Source organism: Thunnus thynnus, chromosome 18, assembly GCF_963924715.1.
Source record: "Thunnus thynnus chromosome 18, fThuThy2.1, whole genome shotgun sequence".
NCBI lineage: Eukaryota > Metazoa > Chordata > Actinopteri > Scombriformes > Scombridae > Thunnus > Thunnus thynnus.
In genome coordinates this window covers 25809446-25828195 of record NC_089534.1, presented here as the reverse complement: position 1 = coordinate 25828195, position 18750 = coordinate 25809446, and the positions used below count along the sequence as shown (strand labels likewise).

At 38.6% G+C, this 18750-nt stretch overlaps 1 protein-coding gene across 1 annotated transcript in view; it reads left to right on the top strand.

Annotated features, from left to right (window-relative positions):
* ptchd4 (patched domain containing 4) overlaps window positions 1-17581 on the top strand; it is a 43250-nt gene extending 25669 nt beyond the window's left edge. The window contains exon 3 of the mRNA XM_067572890.1: window positions 10558-17581. Within this exon, the coding sequence (XP_067428991.1) occupies window positions 10558-12233 (1676 nt within the window). The 3' untranslated portion in view covers window positions 12234-17581. The remainder of the gene's footprint in view (window positions 1-10557) is intronic.
* Window positions 17582-18750: the final 1169 nt, after the last annotated feature.

The window sequence follows — 18750 nt, the reverse complement described above, 5'->3', positions numbered from 1 at the left end:
GTGGGCTTCATTCCATTTCAAATTGCTGCTGGTCAGCCACAACCCAAATCCAAATGCCACTATCTCTGTTAAATTTTATATTTCCAGGAATATATGGCTGAGGATATTTAAGATGAATATGAACTGAATGTAACTCCTCTACCTCATGCATTGACCCTGTACCTAGAGCATTTTTAAGCAGGTGTTTAATAGTGTTTCAAGTCATGTCCTTAAAATTATAAATACACCTCTTCAAACATGCATCTTTCCACATGCCTTCAAAACAGCTGTTGTTAAACCCTTACTAAAGAAACCCAACCTAGATGGTAATGCACTGACCAGCTATAGGCTGATATCCAACCTTCCATTCATTAGTGAGATACTTGAAAAGTTTCAGCACAAATAAACTCCTTTCTTAAAGAGAACAATATCCTGGAGGATTTTCTGTCAGGCTTTAGAACACACCACAGCACTGAAACTGCTCTTACTAAAATAATCAGCGACCTCAGACTAAACTCTGATGAAAATAAGGTCTCAATTCTAATCCTCTTAGACATAAGCACAGCGTTTGATATGATTGACTGTGACATCTTCATCAATCGTCTTAAAAAGTGGGTTGATCTCTCTGACTGTGTGTTAAACTGGTTGAAAATATACATCAAAGGGAGAAAATTTTACATCAGTCTTGGAGATCATATGTCTGAGGAACATGACAACTTCTTTGGGGTTCCACAAGGGAGCTGCCTTGGTCCATTATTATTCTCACTATACATGCTGCCACTTGGTGACATAATCAGAGAACACAATGTATGTTTCCATAGTTACGCAGATGACACACAACTGTACATCTCCGCTGAACCAAATTATGCTGCAGCTATAAACTCCATTACTACCTGTCATCTGGCAATAAATAAATGGATGAGCAAGAATTTCTTAAAGTTAAACAAAATGAAATCCTACTAGCTGGCCCCAAAACAAAAAAAGAAATGCTGTTTAATAATCTGGGGAAATTAACTCCCTAGATTGAATCTGAGGCTACAAGTCTTGGCATTATCTTAGATTCAGATCTAAGTTTCAGGTCCCTTATTAACAAGGCGACGAAAACAAACATTTTCCCACCTTTGAAACATAGCTAAAGTACAACCATTTATAAATCAAAAGGATGCTGAAAAACTGATCCATGCCTTCATTTCAAGCTGACTAGATTACTGTAATGCATTTTTTACTGGCCTCTGACAGACTTCAGCTCATTCAAAACTCTGCAGCTCATCTATTAACCAGAACCAAGAGAAGCGAACACATTAGTCCAGTTTTAGCTGCTCTGCACTGGCTTCCTGTGACATTTGGAATTGACTCCTCCTTACATACAAAGCCCTTAATGGGCTAGGACCTAGCTGCATTGCTAACTCCCTTGTCTTTGCCTTCAAGAACACTGCAATTGTCTGCTGCTGGTTTACTGGATGTTCCCAGCAACAGCCAAAAGAAAATAGGGGATGCAGCCTTTGCCAATTACGCCCCAAAGCTATGGAACACACTATCCATAGATATCAGGGAAGCCAGCTTGCTAAATATTCTTAAAAGAAAGCTAAAAATTTATCTCTTCACTTTAGCCTCTAACTAGCTTTTCTCTCAGTTAGCTTCACAGTTATGCACTACTGCACGTCTTTTAAAATGTATTTTACTTGATTTTATACATTCTATGTATTCTATGATTTAACTTTGTTTTTATTATTATTATTATTATTATTATTATTATTATTATCCAGTATGTATTGTATTTTACGTCAATAGGTTTTATCTTCCATCTCATGTTACATGGTTGCTGAGGTCAGTCGTTGGTAGGTTTGAGAAAAAAAGGCTGTGATGTGTGTTTTTTAACCCCACAGCACCACTAAGGGTGTTTTTTTTTCCAGGGCAGCTTTGGGTCGCAGCCAACACAGATAAGACCCACAGTGAGGTTAAACCTGTGGGAAGACATTCTGGGGTAAGCTGAAAGAGGCTTATTTTGGTTAATCAAGACCAGTGGTGAGTCTGTGTCTGTTGGGAAAAGGGAGGTTCTGTTATGCTTATGGCTTTAGAGACCCAGGCGCCGATTTATAGATTGTGTACAAATGTCAAAATACTTTCTGAGTTTTCACTCATTAAGTCTCAAATTACCACCACTGAAGTACACATTCAATGTATTCTATTTTCACTATTTTCACAAGTTTTATATCCCACTTCAAAACAATATTATTATACCATTCTGTAAATAGATTTGAAAATTTCAATTTAATTTTAATATTACATTGTTTATTTCATTATTATCCTTATTCTCATTATTATTACCTTACTTTTGTCTATTTTTATTCTTCTGTGTTGCATTTTTTGGGACCAAACACAAAGACACTTTCTTTGTATGCTTGCATTGGCTAATGAAACAGATACAGAACAGACAAAGTCAGAGTGCAAGGCTTCATCAAGAAATTGTTAAGCTCTAACCCACCCTTAGTTATTGCTGCCTCTTTTACCGTCTATTGTTGACTCTTAAATGTTTCAATATGCATGTATGCAGTTTGCAATAACAATTATAGCAGGTAAACCATTCAAAATTTTTTAGTAATTTTTGAAACAGTAGGTCCTTGACATCAGACAAAAGCAGGCTTCTCCTTTTCAGCGACCATCGGTTTACCAGCTGAAATGGCAGCTGTTGCTGGCAGAGTTTATGATCTGTAGCTTGCTAGCGAATCCATATTAACTTCATGAATTAGATGGAAACGCTTGTCTCGCGAGAATCTCTCATATATACAGCCCCATGCACACTGCTTCAGCATGTTGAGAAATCCAAAATTTGACATGTCTGCCATGCCTAGTTATAGTTGCTAAGCAATCAGTGAACAATCAAGAAGTGGTTCGTGATCAGTCAATAGCATATCCACATTACAGCGGATTACTAGAGGAGGAAGCTTCTCCTACCAACAGAGAAGGATGTGTTTTAAAAGAAAAAAACCCAACCTAAGCCCACATCACTAACCCCAAAGTAGTTGTTCAACAACTGAATAGAACATGTGGTCCACTGTGTTGAAGGCTGAGTTAGGTGACACTTATTTAAAAATATTTGTATTAATCACTGTTTCATTGTAGAATGTGAACTGCCACCAGGTGCTACAATGCAAACTTTACAGAAAAGAATACTGAGGACATGACACAATTGTCCTCAATAGCACCTACACTCTGAAAACAGCCAATCCATGCAGCTTGAAAAGCATGTTTCAATGGTTTTTGCAGGTTGCCATTGCTGGTAACAGGCTGTTATCTAAACATAATCCTCAGTCAGTGCCATCAGTTGTTCATAACTATTGAGAACCAAATGCTGAAGTCCTTCACTACCACTGCCAAAAAGTGTGTTATACCACCTGCAGACTCTTATATAGAGGAAAAGGGGAGGTGAAAGGAGGCAGATTTTTTCATTTTCTGTCTGTATGTGTGTTTGTTCTAGAGTGTGTTAGTGTGTGGGTGTCTGAGTGTGGGTGAAGATGGTGAGAACAGAAAATGAGAGTCTGGTCTTCCCTGCAGACTCAGTCGTGGCTAAAATGGTAGTCATACTGCGTGTGTGTGTGTCCCGTTGTTAAGGGAACATCACGATGACACTGCTTGACTTTTATGACTGCAATAATCATGATATCTGTAATTCTGTAATTCCTAACAGTTATAGAGGCCCCTGTTAAAATTTGGCTGTCCAGTTTTGCATTTTTCAGCATACAGACAGAATTGTCAGTCCGCTCCAAAGCTGATTAGCATTGAGCGGCAGTCATGCTTCCAGCCATGTGCTCCTCTCCTCGTCTCCCTCATGCTTTTTCCTCACTTTCTCATTGATTAAAGCTGTGTCCACACTGGCCAGGCTTCTTGTCTGTTCTTTATTTGCACAAAGGATGAAGTTTAAACATCAGGATTGGGTTGTACCACCTATTCAAAATTCCCAAATTTGTGTATGTCATGTCCACGTACTTAATAACTACTTGCTATTTATTAAATTTAACCATTGAGGAATGTAGCTAGTAAAGACTTTAGTAATATTTAAATTGCTTTCTAGGAAACATTTGCAGCACTGTCCAAACAAAAGCAATCAACTATGTTGACAGGAAGTTACTGTAGCATTTGGATGTTATGTTACAAGCAGTAACATAACATCCGAAAACTTCTTTTTTTTTTACAGTTTTATAATAACTTAACTGCCAATTTGTAAATGTAGTTACTTTACTTTGTTTTGTTTATACTGTTCCATATATCTGCATATATTGGGAAATATGTCTTTCAAATATAGTTGTGTTCGGAATGGGTGGGAAATATCCAATTATTCTAACTTGACGGACACTATTCAGTCATTAAGTCTAATGTCAGCATAAAATTTTGTAATTGGAGGTATCCTGCATTAAGTCTTCCCAGTTTATAGCATTTTTCATCAGATATGTCCTTATTCTATTATTCTATCAACAATTTTATTATTTAATCTACACGGGTCATATTAGCAAACTAACATTATCTTGCCAGTTAGTTCAACTGACTACACAACATTTCCATCTAAATATATACCTATACCTAAATATGTTGTTACAGCTAATCTCTCCATTTTTATTCAGTGATACGTAAATCTCCATTCAACACTTTTACTAGTCTAAGTCTGAATGTGCAATTGTCTTGATCAATCCAACTATCTTCTTTAAAGAGCCCATTATTTTTTTTGTTGTTGTTGTTGAGGTTTTTATATCATTCTGTAGCTTCCCAGTCATGTTCCATATGTATTCAAATTTGAAAATTAAAATTTTGGTTGAAGCACATATGTTTCAGCATCAAAATGTCATTTTCCCAAGCCTTCTTCCCATGTGACCTGACATAGGTTTCTGCAGACGTTGCTACATATGAACCGATATAAACCCCCTAGCCCACCTAGCCAGTACCCACAGAAACGGACTGAGCACTCACTGTTGCTGCTGCTTAAAGTTTAAAAAATAAACTCTTAGCTCTCCCGCCTGCTGCGTATCAGAGCAGAATCCGGTGACTCGTGGGTGTTATTGTCCCGAAGCTCAGGCTTTGCCCCCGGCTCTTTTCCAGAGCTCCCAGCACTCAGCAGCTGTCTGTCCCTCTGCTCTGTCCAGTGCATTTATAAACATCTCATACACTCAGACTCAGTGCTGCGACATTGCTCGTAGTTTATCTTGACAATTTTTCTCACTCTAATATACAGCAAGCAAGATGACACTGTCAGCGAACTGCACGTGTGTATGTGTGTCTGAAGATTTTTTTTTTCCCCAAAAAAATTACATTTTACACTTCTGCTAGAATAAAGTCCTCAGAATAAATGTCAAATGTCCTCATGGACTGATGGAAATATGTGAGAATCCAACACTCTCATATTCACTAAACATGAGGGAATGCTGTTACTATTCTTCCTTCCTTCACAATTCTCGGTTTGAGCATGTCACCCACTGGAACACCTGTCTTAGTTTGACATGGGTGTGAATACATATCACTCCAGCAAGCATGTTGCTGTTTTTGATCTTTGCCCGCACTCTTTCACTTCGCTCTCATTCCCTCTAATTGGGATTCTTCTCATTTTTGAGTAACAAGGCTTTCAAAGACAAAGGTAGTTTCACAGAGAGAGAAGACAGGTGTGAAATCTCCCAAGCGTTTGTCATTGATGAAATGAGTTCTTTACTTACTAGAAAGCAGACTTGATCAAAAAAGCACTGAAATCATAGTCAAATCCAGTCTATTTGAAGGGTATTACCAGTGTTTTAAAATGTTTTATCCTATTTAATGCAAATCATGTATACTTTACATTATCATACCATGTTTTCACATTGATATTTCATCCTCCAGACAGCTTTGGTTCTGAGATCTTTCAGTACAGTACAAAACCAAAACCTGTTTGATGTCATGTCTCTTCATGTCTGTTTTCATTTTTGCATGGTGATGGAGTAGATGGCGTGAAGATGTTCAGTCAAGAGTTATAACTGCAAGATACAGAATGGCAGCTAAGAACAGCTACTGGTACAGATTGTCCTTAGTTTTATTTTCATGGTCATAACTTCTGTACTGTGTGTGTGTCTGCTTTTTTCTTCAGGGAAGATGGATATAGGAAGAATCTAGCAGTTAGTGGGGGAGAACATACAAGACAAAGCACCCCCATGACATAGATGTAGGCTAGTTGTTTTTGGTGGTATTGTTGCTTTATGGTTTGTCTGAATTGTTTTACTTTGTGTATTTTTGAAGTGCTTCTTTGTAGTTTTTGCACCTCTGACCAAATAATTTTTGTAATATTTGATTTTTATTCACTTAAACAAGACAACATGATGATGTTATTCATCTTATTCATCTAATCTTCTGTTTGGGGTCCTGGTGTTCCAGTATTTGGGACACATGTCTTGTGGCTGTGGTGTGCACCAATCCCAAATACTGGTGTAAATACTGGCGCTAGTGAATCTTGACCTCAAAGTGCAGTGTTGAGTGTGAAGTGGTTTGGATGAGAAATGTTAAAGATATTATTAAAAGAAAACATATAGTGGACCTTGATCTTTCCAATATAACAGCCAAGCGATGCATAGCTGCATAGATTTTGATTTTCTCGAAAACTATTAATCCAATTGACTTCACACTTGGTAGGTGTATTGCTGAGGACCCAAGGAAGTCCATTATAACTGATGAATAATTGAGAATTTTGAAATTTTGACAAAACTTTTCTTTTTTAACCTGTGCAGCTTTTCTAGCCTTTACAGCAGTGGTTTAGCAACCCAGGAAACTCACAGACCAGTTGCATGCATTGTAAATGATCTCACGTGATGCTACTCAGCCAGTCAAATCTGTGCATTCCAATAATCATATTGCGACTCGAGTCAGTGAGTGAGATACACACACAGAAGGGAGAGAAAAGACGAGAGACTGCAGTCAGAGAAATAAGCAGGTCAGAGTTAAGTAATTTCACAAGGCGTACTCAAGAACGGACAGATTCTCACATGTTCCTTTTTCCCACGGGCAGTTCAAAACCAGTATGTCTCATATGTTATGAGACCGCGGCGTTAAATGATCTAAGAGCCCAATAAATAAATAATAAAACATCCACTTTATTTTAGGATGCCCATTTTTTCAAAAGCTCTCCATTATGTAATTTATTTTTAAATGCAGCCCTTATTTTACTTGAAATGAGAAAATAACATTTATTTACTATTAGACTACTTATTATTTATAACATCTGTGTATAATAGAATGTTAGTTTCTTTCATGTTGTTAGTGTATATATTCATTCACAGCTCACATCAACTGTATTTTTCTGTGCATTGAAGCAGCAATACCAGAAGCCAAGCAATTGACCTGTTCCGAACAGGCACGTTTTGAACGGGTGCCGCTCTAGTTACAATAAATGTTCAAATGATCCAATATTTCACCAAAAATCAAAGATTAGAGAAAAAGTCCAAAAATTGAAAACAGATTTGTATATCAGAACGTTGTTTTTTCTTCTTTCCTCTCCCATTAATCATCTCACAACCCCTCAGATTTATCTGGTGACCCTTTGGAGGGGCCTGAACCCTAGGTTGGGAACCACTGAACTATGCTAGCTAACTGTATATAAAGAAGCTCAAACTAGCTCAACCTCCAGCAGCTACGACAGTAACATGCTGCTTACACACTGATGCTTCAGTCTTAATAATCTAATGATGTCATATATAATAGTATATCAGTAAGAGGGACCAAACCACTACTTTTACTGCAATACTTTACATCAAGCTCATAATACTTATGTACTTTTACTTAAAGGACCAGTGTGTAGCGTGCAGTGGCATCTAGTGGTGAGGTTGCAGATTGCAACCAAATGAATACCCTTCCCCTCCCAAGTGTGAAGGAGAACGGTATGGTGGCCACAAAACTCGCAAAAAAGGGGGGCCCTCTCTAGAGCCAGTATTTGGTTTGTCTATGGTGGGCTACTGTAAAAATATGGCGGTGCAGACAGAAGAGGACCCGTTCCCTATGTAGATATATAGGGCTCATTTTCAGGTAATGAAAACACAACAATTCTTATTTTCAGGTGATTATACACTAATTAAAACATACTTATGAATATTATATTCCATTTCTGCCAAGTCCGTTCCACTAGATGCCACTAAATTCTACACACTGCACCTTTAAGTAGGGTTTTTCATGCAGAACTTTGTAATGGAGTATTTTTACATTGCTGGGACTTGGTACTTTTACTTATGTAAAGGATCTGAGTACTTCTTCCACTGATCTGCATACTGATTGGGCTAAAGTTGCAGCCCAGTATGTATGTCTGCAGCATGCAGAGGGATTTAATTATAATTTTATAGATACAGTAGATGTATTGCAATGTAAGATAAAGTTTTTATCACACAAGTGTTCATTGAAAAGATTTTTGTTGGAATCCTTCAGCAGTATTAGTAATGACACAAACCAGGGACACTTTACCAGATGGGCTTGTTGTTATTATCCACCTCCACCTGCCAGCAATCAATCAGTGCACTAAATCCCAGAGCTTTTCCAATCATATCCTGAAAATGACATGCTACTTAACATCCTATTTGGTAACTGTTGAGGGGAAACGCATGTGGACACCTCTGGTGTAATGTTGGAAAAGGCAGGGGCGTGAATTTCCTCTCTCTCTCTCTACACCCTCTAAACCAACTGACACTAACTAATTGACTTGCAGCACAGCTTAATAAAACTAAAAGCAGGAAGAACCATCTAGCCGACTCATTACATAGGCCTAATTCTTTATAGTTAATTAACTTTTTCTATGTGTCAAACAGGGGGGAATTTATAATGCTGTCAAGGGGAGCAATCCCTCTCACTTGACTGTCCACCTGCTAGATTTGAAAGGAATATTTTAAAGCTGATGCTGGCACAGAAATATACGGATGGACCACATGCACTGTTCACTGTTACTGAAATATTTACATGGTGCTGTGGAGGAACATTAAATTGATTCTAGTGTTCAGAAATTCATAACACACTCCCTCGCAGCAGTTTTCACCCCCATCAGAAATGCAGCTCCGGCATTTTACAAATAAAAATACGTGGGTTGGCGGGTGTTCCTGTGTGGGAGATTTTGCACTATGGAGCATATGCCTTTGAACATTGTGTATTTATATCTATAATTTTGACTGGTGAAAATCCCACAGATTTGACTCACATGAATGGGCTTGCTGTTCACTGGTGCATGGTAGAGAGGACAGTGTAATATCTCAGATATGAAGAACAACAGAGTGAAGGAAAGCCCATGTCTATACTAGAATTAATGTTTTTTAATTTTATCTTTCATTTTAAATCTGTATTGTCACAATTGTCACACATTGTTAAGTATCCTTACCAGCACTGATAAAAAAAATACCAAAAACATCAGTACAATGTTTATTCTCTTGGACACATTTATATTAAAGGATGTACCTAACATGGCAGCCTCTAGGGACCACTAATAGAGCCTTAGAATGAAGAGATGCCCTGATACATACTGACACATCAACTGTGATTATTTCAACCTCATTTCCTCTCAGTTTAGTATGATGGTTCTAAATAGTAGCAATGATAGAAGCATGGATTACATACACTGAATCGGTATCAGCAACAATACTGACCTTACTGAGTGGATCCAATCCGATCCATTAAAAACGGTTTCTCTCTGAATCTGAATCAGCTTTATTGGCCAAGTATGTTTACACATACAAGGAATGCGGCTCCGGTTTCTAGTCGCTCTCAATGTAAATACACAGTTTCAGGAACAATGTTCAGGAAGACAACTGGTAGGTGCTTGCCTACTGAACACACAATACCTATGAGTCTTGATCACCATTTCTATTTCTAATTGAGAATAAATTGGTTGTAGTGAATTCAAAACACTTTGTTGTTTGCAGTTTAGCCCAAACTATGATGCTACAGTTGCCAAATTCACCCAGAAATGTTACAGAATCCTGAAAGTGAATTTATTTAAAGCTACAGATTGTGTTCAGTTTACAGTTAACAGTAGAATCTTTAGTTTCCGCTCATCATTAGCAGCACACATAACAAAATTTTAAACTCAGTCATTGGATGCTTATTACCACAATGCTCCTTGGGAGTTGTAGTTAACTTCTCTACAAAGTCTTGCACCTTTGACTTTTATCAAAGAGCCAGACCTAGGTCATCTTTTGTGCCCATGCCCATAAAGGACTCAAAAGCACTCCAACTGCCTGGCCCCAACATTGTCAATGCAGAGAATGCATGAGATTTTTACTTGGACACCTAAAACAACTTCCCCCACTTCACAACTCTATGAGACAACATACATTAAACACCACAGATATCCAGAAAATTTGTAGTAGGTAGCAGGTCCTATTCTGGGCTTTTGATGCTGAAGGGATGTGTTTTCCTTCTTTTTAGGTTAAATTTTTTGAGCTTGCTTTGACCTCTCAGTGTATATCAAGCAGTGTTCTTGCCAACAGGAAAAATATTAACGTTCATGTTGAGATGACAACATGTTTAAAGCAGGTGTACATAGTACTAACATGTCAGTGTAAACATAATCCTTACTGGGTTCTCTCTCTTTTCTTCCAGGCCATGGAACCAAAGGGGTATTCGAGCTGCTGGCAGGCTGGAGGAGAACAAGGGAAAACCTCCCCTTTAAAGAACGCGTGGCGGATGCTTTTGCTGACGTGATGGTGTGCTACACCATGACCAGCTCACTTTACATCATCACATTTGGCATGGGAGCTAGCCCTTTCACCAACATCGAGTCAGTGAAGATTTTTTGCCAGAGCATGTGTGTCGCAATCCTGGTCAACTACTTCTATGTTTTCTCATTCTATGGCTCCTGCCTGGTGTTTGCTGGACAACTTGAGCAGAACCGCTACCACAGTGTTTTCTGTTGTAAAATACCCTCAGTGGAATACCTGGACCGCCAACCCACGTGGTTTAAAACCATGATGAGTGATGGCCATGACTTGTCCACACACCATGACAGTGCCCCTTACCAGAATCACTTCATCCAGCACTTCCTGCGTGAGCACTACACAGAATGGATTACCAACACCTATGTCAAACCCTTTGTGGTCATTCTGTATCTCATCTACGCCTCTTTTTCATTCATGGGATGTTTACAAATCAGTGATGGATCAAACATTGTGAACCTGCTGGCTAGTAACTCTCCAAGTGTTTCGTATGCTCTGACCCAGCAGAAATATTTCAGCAACTACAGTCCTGTGATTGGGTTTTACATTTATGAGCCCATTGAGTACTGGAATTCCACGGTGCAGGAGCACCTGAAGACTCTAAGTCACGGCTTCAACAAGATCTCCTGGATGGACAACTTTTTCCACTACCTGCGAGTGGTGAATGTGAGTGCGTCAACCAAGAGCGACTTCATCACCATCCTCAGGGGCTCCTTCTTGCGCAGCCCAGAGTACCAGCACTTCACTGAGGACATCATATTCTCCAAGATCCGTGAGACTGACGAATACGACATTATCGCCTCACGCATGTATTTGGTGGCACGGACCACAGAGAAGAAGCGCGAGGAAGTGGTGGAGCTTCTGGAGAAGCTTCGCCCGTTGATGCTGATCAACAGCATCAAGTTCATTGCCTTCAATCCCACATTTGTGTTCATGGACCGCTACAGCTCCTCAGTCATCTCTCCCATCCTTACCTCAGGCTTCAGCGTGCTCACCATCCTCATCCTCACTTTCTTCCTGGTCATCAACCCCTTGGGGAACTTCTGGCTCATCCTCACGGTTACATCCGTGGAGCTGGGTGTCTTGGGTTTGATGACCCTCTGGAACGTTGGCATGGACAGCATCTCAATCCTGTGCCTTATTTATACCCTCAACTTCGCCATGGATCACTGTGCACCACACCTGTACACTTTTGTGCTGGCCACCGAGCACACTAGGACGCAGTGCATCAAGTTGGCACTGGAGGAGCACGGGGCAGCCATCCTGCAGAACACATCCTGCTTTGTGATCGGGATCATGCCCCTGGTGTTTGTGCCTTCCAATCTGACCTACACACTGTTCAAGTGCTCCCTCCTCACCGCGGGCTGCACCGTGCTGCACTGCTTCGTCATCCTGCCCGTCTTCCTAACCTTCTTCCCGCCGTCAAAAAAGAGACACAAGAAAAAGAAACGGGCCAAGCGGAAAGAGCGGGAGAGGGAGCGGGAAAGGGAGAGGGAAAGAGAAAGGGAGGAGATAGAGTGCATCGAAGTCAGGGAGAATCCTGATCATGTGACAAACGTCTGAATAGTTTGTAATTTTAGCAGTGAGTATCAGTGGGTATCCGTCAAGTATTGGTGGATGAGACGTGTTCTCCAGTGATGAGGCACCTCTCAAGGTGCAGGGGAGTCTGAGATGTCCCCTGTGGAGTGGGCACTTGTCACTCCCAACCAATAGCAGCTAAGCTGGCCAGAGTAGAGCGCAGCCCCACTGGACAGTCATTCAGTCCTTCAGTCTGGACAGTGTATCTCATTTGCACAAACTGCAACTTGCTCATGGTTCTAAAACTCTTTCCTAACTATTTGGCACATGAAAACAAGTTAGTTACCAGAACTGTAAGTAAATTCCAAACATATTACATTAGTACATTTGAATATTAGCAATTCTATGTTCATCTTCTGCAGCCCTTATCTCAAAAGAAGTGAGTGAGGAGCATAGCAGTCTGTTAAGCCAAGGACGCTCAGATGAGTTGGTGAAAGTGCTTAGTGTGATTATACAAAGGTGTACAAATTAATAACTGTGCAGAAGACGACTGTGCACACACCTCACTCCTCACACCGTATTCTTCACACTGATAACAGCAAAAAGAGACAAAACCAAAATTCTGTGGAAAGAGAGATACTGTGGACCGAAAGCACATCGCATGCATTATTATAACATTAAAAATAGCTGAACAGCTGAACTGGGCAGATGGCATACACTGTGTCCATTATGAAGAATTATCTTGCACATTGCATTGTGTGAATAGAACTGCAGAGGTTTATTAAGCAGGAGACAAATATTTCTGCTTTATTCCAGAGGTCACATAAGGTCTTAGGCAATGGCAAAAAGAACTGCAGTGGGCTGCAGCGTATGAGGAGGAAATGATGAGTGACTGTCGTGCAGCAGTATCAGGCAGTAAGCCTGATTTTTAGAGTATGACTTAAGTAAATCCTAAACTGCTTTTGCACCAGACCAGTAAAACCAAAAGTGAAGAGTGTTTCCAAGACTTGAAATATTGAACTTTCCAGTAGGTTGATAACAATGGAAAGTTTCTGTGAGAGTATGAATGTCTCCATGATCCCCTTACAAAAGCTCAAAGGAACAGCACTGGTAATTGGAAGGTTTGACTGTGATTCAATACTAGCAGTGGTGCCAAATAGTGTACAGAGTACAACTTTCATATAAATTAACCATGAATCATTAATTAATCGAGCTAATTTGAATGATTGCTATCTAGTGTTGTCAAGGTTTGTGAAGCAAATTATGAAGCAGGCTTTAAATTACATTCTGTAAAGTATACTTCCTCTGAATATTGTGAAAAACTGATAGAGAGCCGAAGTCAAACCAGAACTTCTGGACTGTTCCAGAAGTAAGAAAACCCCATTTAAAAATCAAATTGACGTTAATAATGATGTAATAAAACAAACAGTCCAGCCCTACAACATAACCTTGCTCACGAGTTGTGTTTCACTGGCCTTTAAAGCTGCATTAATCAATACTTTCATATTGACAATGGATCCAATGATTAAATTTAAAGCAAAAGGAGTTGATTGTAGTGATGAGCTCATGGGGAAATATTACCCAACTCTGAAGTTTCCCTCAGCTCTGTGGAGCATTTCAGCATCTTTTAGTTCATTGTTTTAGTTTTCCCCACTTTTTTGTTTCACTCTCATGGCTTTCATCAAGCTTATTTCTAGTAGCAGCAGCTTGCTCTGATAAATCCACTATATGCAACCTCCCCAAACAGCAGACGGACAAAGTTTTCCAAAAGAGAGACCAAAACAGACTTAGAATGAGAGTGAATATTGAGCGTAGATTCGCCAGGTGATTAGAAACACATCTCCAAAGTAATGCTAATGTTGCTCCGTGTCTGCTGGATGTGTAGATAAACAACTGTTTTCTATGTCAATGTCTTTTTTTCAAGCTGTTCTGCTGCCCCAAAGTGGCACCAAAAATAAATTAATGCAGCTTTAACAAACACCATTTCCCACAAGCCCAAGACAATTTGGGGTTAAATATCACCAGCTTGACAGATGAGATGTCACTCATGAGGAAGAAACAGTTACTATTATGTATGATATGCATACTACTACATTAGAAAATTTTCGTGGGAAGTGCAGTTTAACCACTAGTTTAAACACTAATAAATTAATCATTTAACTTTGTTGCAATCAGAATGTGTTTCACTTCTTGAGAAAGACCTATAATAAAAACCCTCAATGAGAGATTCCATTGAGTTACAAAAGCTAGTGGAACAGAGGCTGGACTGGGAATGGTGTCAGGACTTCAGCTCTCTATTGGGAACACTGCAAAAGTAAGGGTGCAGACAACTACTGCCACCCGTAGGCCTGGAGCTGGTCTGGTCCATGTATGTATGTTTTGCTATAGTATTTCAAGTAACATTCCATCAAAACTATCCACAAATATCCTTCTTCAGTATTCAGTCTTGCAAGTCCACAAAAGCTGTCTCCCCAGAGGGTAAACAGTATTATCTAAGTCTGCCAAGGCCCGATAAGAATCTCTGTTGCAGTCCCAAAACAAACACACTCAAGGTCAGCAGCCCTAACAGATACCAATCTCACACTGACCTCTGGCAGGCAGATATTAGCTGGTGGTATGTGATAGAGAGGCCCTATATGTGAGCAGATGTGGCTGATTGCGGACCAGTCAATACCTTATTAGGGGATTGGCTGGTTTTTACGGGGCTGTCATTGAGGGGACACTGCTGTCTTGTTTCTTTGTGCTACCACTGAGAAAGTGAAAGGCTCTCACACAAGACAGTGGAAGCTAATCAGGTAGCTTGGGGTGAGGATATAGTTTTCATGCTGGACCAAATATCAGTGAGTAATATGTTTTGATGTTTGAAAAAGAAGTGTGTGAGTTAAGAGGATTGTCAGTATCAAGTGATAAATCACTAGTTATCAAAAACGCTTTTAAAATCCACTTCATGTGTAAATTAATATCAGTGAATAAATGAGACACAAAGGTGGAAAAGAAAGACCTTTTACCTGTCATATTTTACCATGAACACACTTCTGTGGATTTAGAAAGTAAGTGTTGAATTGTCTCTGATAAGAACCGTATAACTTTCATCAAGCAGACATTGATTGCCCTACTTAGAAATGAGGAGGTTTTGGCAAGCTACTTCCTGCAGCAGCTGCAGTGAACACCACATAATGTAAAAGCCATGTCATGTATGTATAGCAAGAAGGCATGAATTGTTTGAAAAACGGGAAAGAAATGCAAATCTTAAATAATTTACTTCCCAAAATGGACTGTGTTTGCATGGCACTGTATTGTATGTATGCATGTATTTAATTTCTCTGTATGAAGTCTGCATATTTTTTATTTTGCTACGCTGTAGTGACTTATGTTTGTTGTTTCAATGCATATTCTGTAACACCATGTGCTGCAAAAGAACAAAATGAGTCATATATGTTCCAAAACAAAAGCCAGAGGATATTTCATGTGTAAAATAACTGTACAATACTCTTTTCTATATTTTCTAAGAAAAAAATATACTATAGAAAGATTTTTAATGACAGGATTTTCGTAAAAAAAAAGAATAAAAAGGGAAAAAAGTTGAACACAGTAGGCCAGTAATAAACAGTGGAATGTTACCAGTATACTAGATCTTATTCCTTGCACACTGCAGTGTCAATGTTTGTTGATGATTCACACTTTTATATGGGAAACTGTGGCCACCATTTTACTGTTTGTTTGTGTGTCTTGACTCCTATATAACCTCTATCTGGCCCTCACATTTAAGGGAAATATTCATTACTCAACCGCCCTTTTTAAATAACTAAACAGTCTATCAGGCTTTCTACTTTTCTTTTTTAACAAAAACATAGGTTAGAAATTTACAGAATATAGGTGAAATATATCTATTACAGTTTGCTATAAGGCAGGTCAAGCTTAGAAGCAAAAAATTCTATATTTAGCATTATTGTAAACTCTTCTGGAACATCATTCCTAAATGTAATTGGTGTCCTCTTACTGAAGGCAACCTGTCATTGCTGCCTAGAAAGCTATTCTATTGCTGTAGCTTATATTCACAATCTTTCCATTTAGAATTGGCAACACACTGAGTCTTACCAATGAGTTTTTTTAAACAGCATGTGCTATTCAATATCTAAAACAAATCTGTAATGTGTCTCAGTGTTCTTTTTGACAAAAACCTGGCTTGACAGATGAGCTTGGCATTATTTTTTATATTTTTCCTCAAGTCAACAAATCATGTGAAACCAAAACCAACAATGTGTTAGTCCATCTACTGATACTTCACAAATTCTTTACCCTGTCTGTGACACGAAGTCCCTGCTGGTCACAAATGCATACTTGTTTTTTAAAAAGGCTAAATATTTGCCTCAAACAGCTGGGCACTGTAGTTTTTAACAAAATAGTTTAAAAGGTGGAAATTGTGCATTTTCTGGGCTACTTTCAGCTGCCTGTTAATGAATTATCTAATTATCTATCTAATCTATTGAACAACAATAGAGCTCTATGGCACAGAGGAATAATCAATATTAGGCTTTGACTACACAATCAATACTTGTTGCCAGGATTAATTCATTGATTGTTTTTGGTCTTTTCATGGGATTTGTTAAAAACTGAGGCACAAAATATTGCCAGTCTTATCCTTTGAAAGGTAAATTGGCCTTGTGTGCTATAATCAGATTCAATGAGATACCAGATACTCTATATCTGCTCTAAAAAACTACACTTTGTATGTACATATTCTTTTTTTTGTTTCAGTGCACAACTATAGTTTGACTCCTACACATTTGTAGTAAATTTCAGTTATTTGAGTCACATTTACACACCCTCTTTATCATCTTGTGAAAACTAACCATCATCCATACATGAGCATTTGTTATTGAAAGCAGATCAAAGTGACCATTTTATAGTCAATCAAACCTCTTAAAGTGTTGCACAATTTCTAATGTTACAAATCACTTTCACTGGATCTATTCTATAAGCTCCTCCTGTATGGTGTGGTGTAGCCCATTTTGTCTTCTATGGGCATATCATAACTTAAATGTATGTGATACTGTGACATTGCAGCTGAAATATCCACATGTGTGCTGATAATAGGTTAGGTTGCCTCCAAATCTTTTTCTCACTAATCTAATGTGCTAATAAGTGCAATGCATGTTATTCAAAAGCAAAACCAGAACTCCAGTTGAAATATACATGACAAGTCAAGGTTTGGACAGGAAGATGAGTGTACTGTAAGTCTCATGGAGTCCTTTGACCACGCACCAGCACATTTTCTGTTTGTACAACCAGGGACAGCACAATATTTCCACAATACAGGGCAATAAAATTATGCAACACCACTCTGCTTGTTGAATAATATACATGGCAAATCTGTTTCAACCACAGCCTCAGAGGACAAATTACTGTTTTATTGTAATTCATCTATCTTGTATAGTTGAGTATAGGCTCATGATGCCCCCATTCATCAAATCTCTTATTTAATGGTATCTAGTTTCAGCATTTTTCACAAAGTTTCAACATTATGCAGATGGTAACATATACAAATGGAAGTCTATCTATCCATCTATCTATCTAACTATCTATCTATAGTATTCATTATTCATTTTAAATACTAACTTATAGCAATACCTAAAGGTTTGCATTGCTGTCAAAAATCAATTTGTGTGCTACTGTTTCCCCATGTTTGCCCATACAACTGTCTGTATGAATTTCCTTTACTTAAACAATGATAGCATAGTTTAATGTGGTCATGTAGCTCTAGTATAAGAGTACACTTTGTTGTTTGCTCGTTGATCTATTTGGAGGATTCTGGTCAAGTTTGAGTTTGCCAAAGCCTGAGCCTTGTGTCTTACTGTAAAAGGGTATACCACTCAATTTTAGAGGGTACTAATGCTATGTGGTTTCTATGGACAGTCCAGTCAGTCCTACTACCATGGTTAACTTTCCCTTAAACCACCCAACAAATAATTATTACTTATGGAAATGTTCTGGGGACACATTTTGAGTTAAGGAGGAGGTTCATATATGGTTACACAGTAATTTTCCCATACATTGTATTTACTGTGATGTAACAGCATCATTCCTGGGACTGGTTTCACAAAGAGATATTAACCATGGCTTAGATCTAACAAACAGACTTCAGATTGAAGTTCATCTGCACAATGCTTTCTAGTTCTGGAATATCTTGAACTATCTAAAATGTTTTGCTACTAATTCTGGATAAACAAGGTCTTTTCAAACTAAAAACTACAGCTTCAAGATGCTATCTTCCAGTCACCTTAGCTGAAAATGTGTGTATTGTGAAACTTACAAGGACGTTTTACCACATAAATTTGGTAACTGTCAGGTATGACAGTTACTATTAGTTCAGACATAGTTTATGGTAGGGAGGCTAACTTTTCAGGCTTTAAATTAGTCAGTTCTTTTTTTGCTGAATAGTGGCTACTATGTCCACTAGTGACAATTATGGGATTAGAGTGAATGCGAAAACATAGTGTAACATTAGCACAAGTAGAGATTGGTCATAAAGTCACCGAACTGACTCAGTAATGTCTGTTTA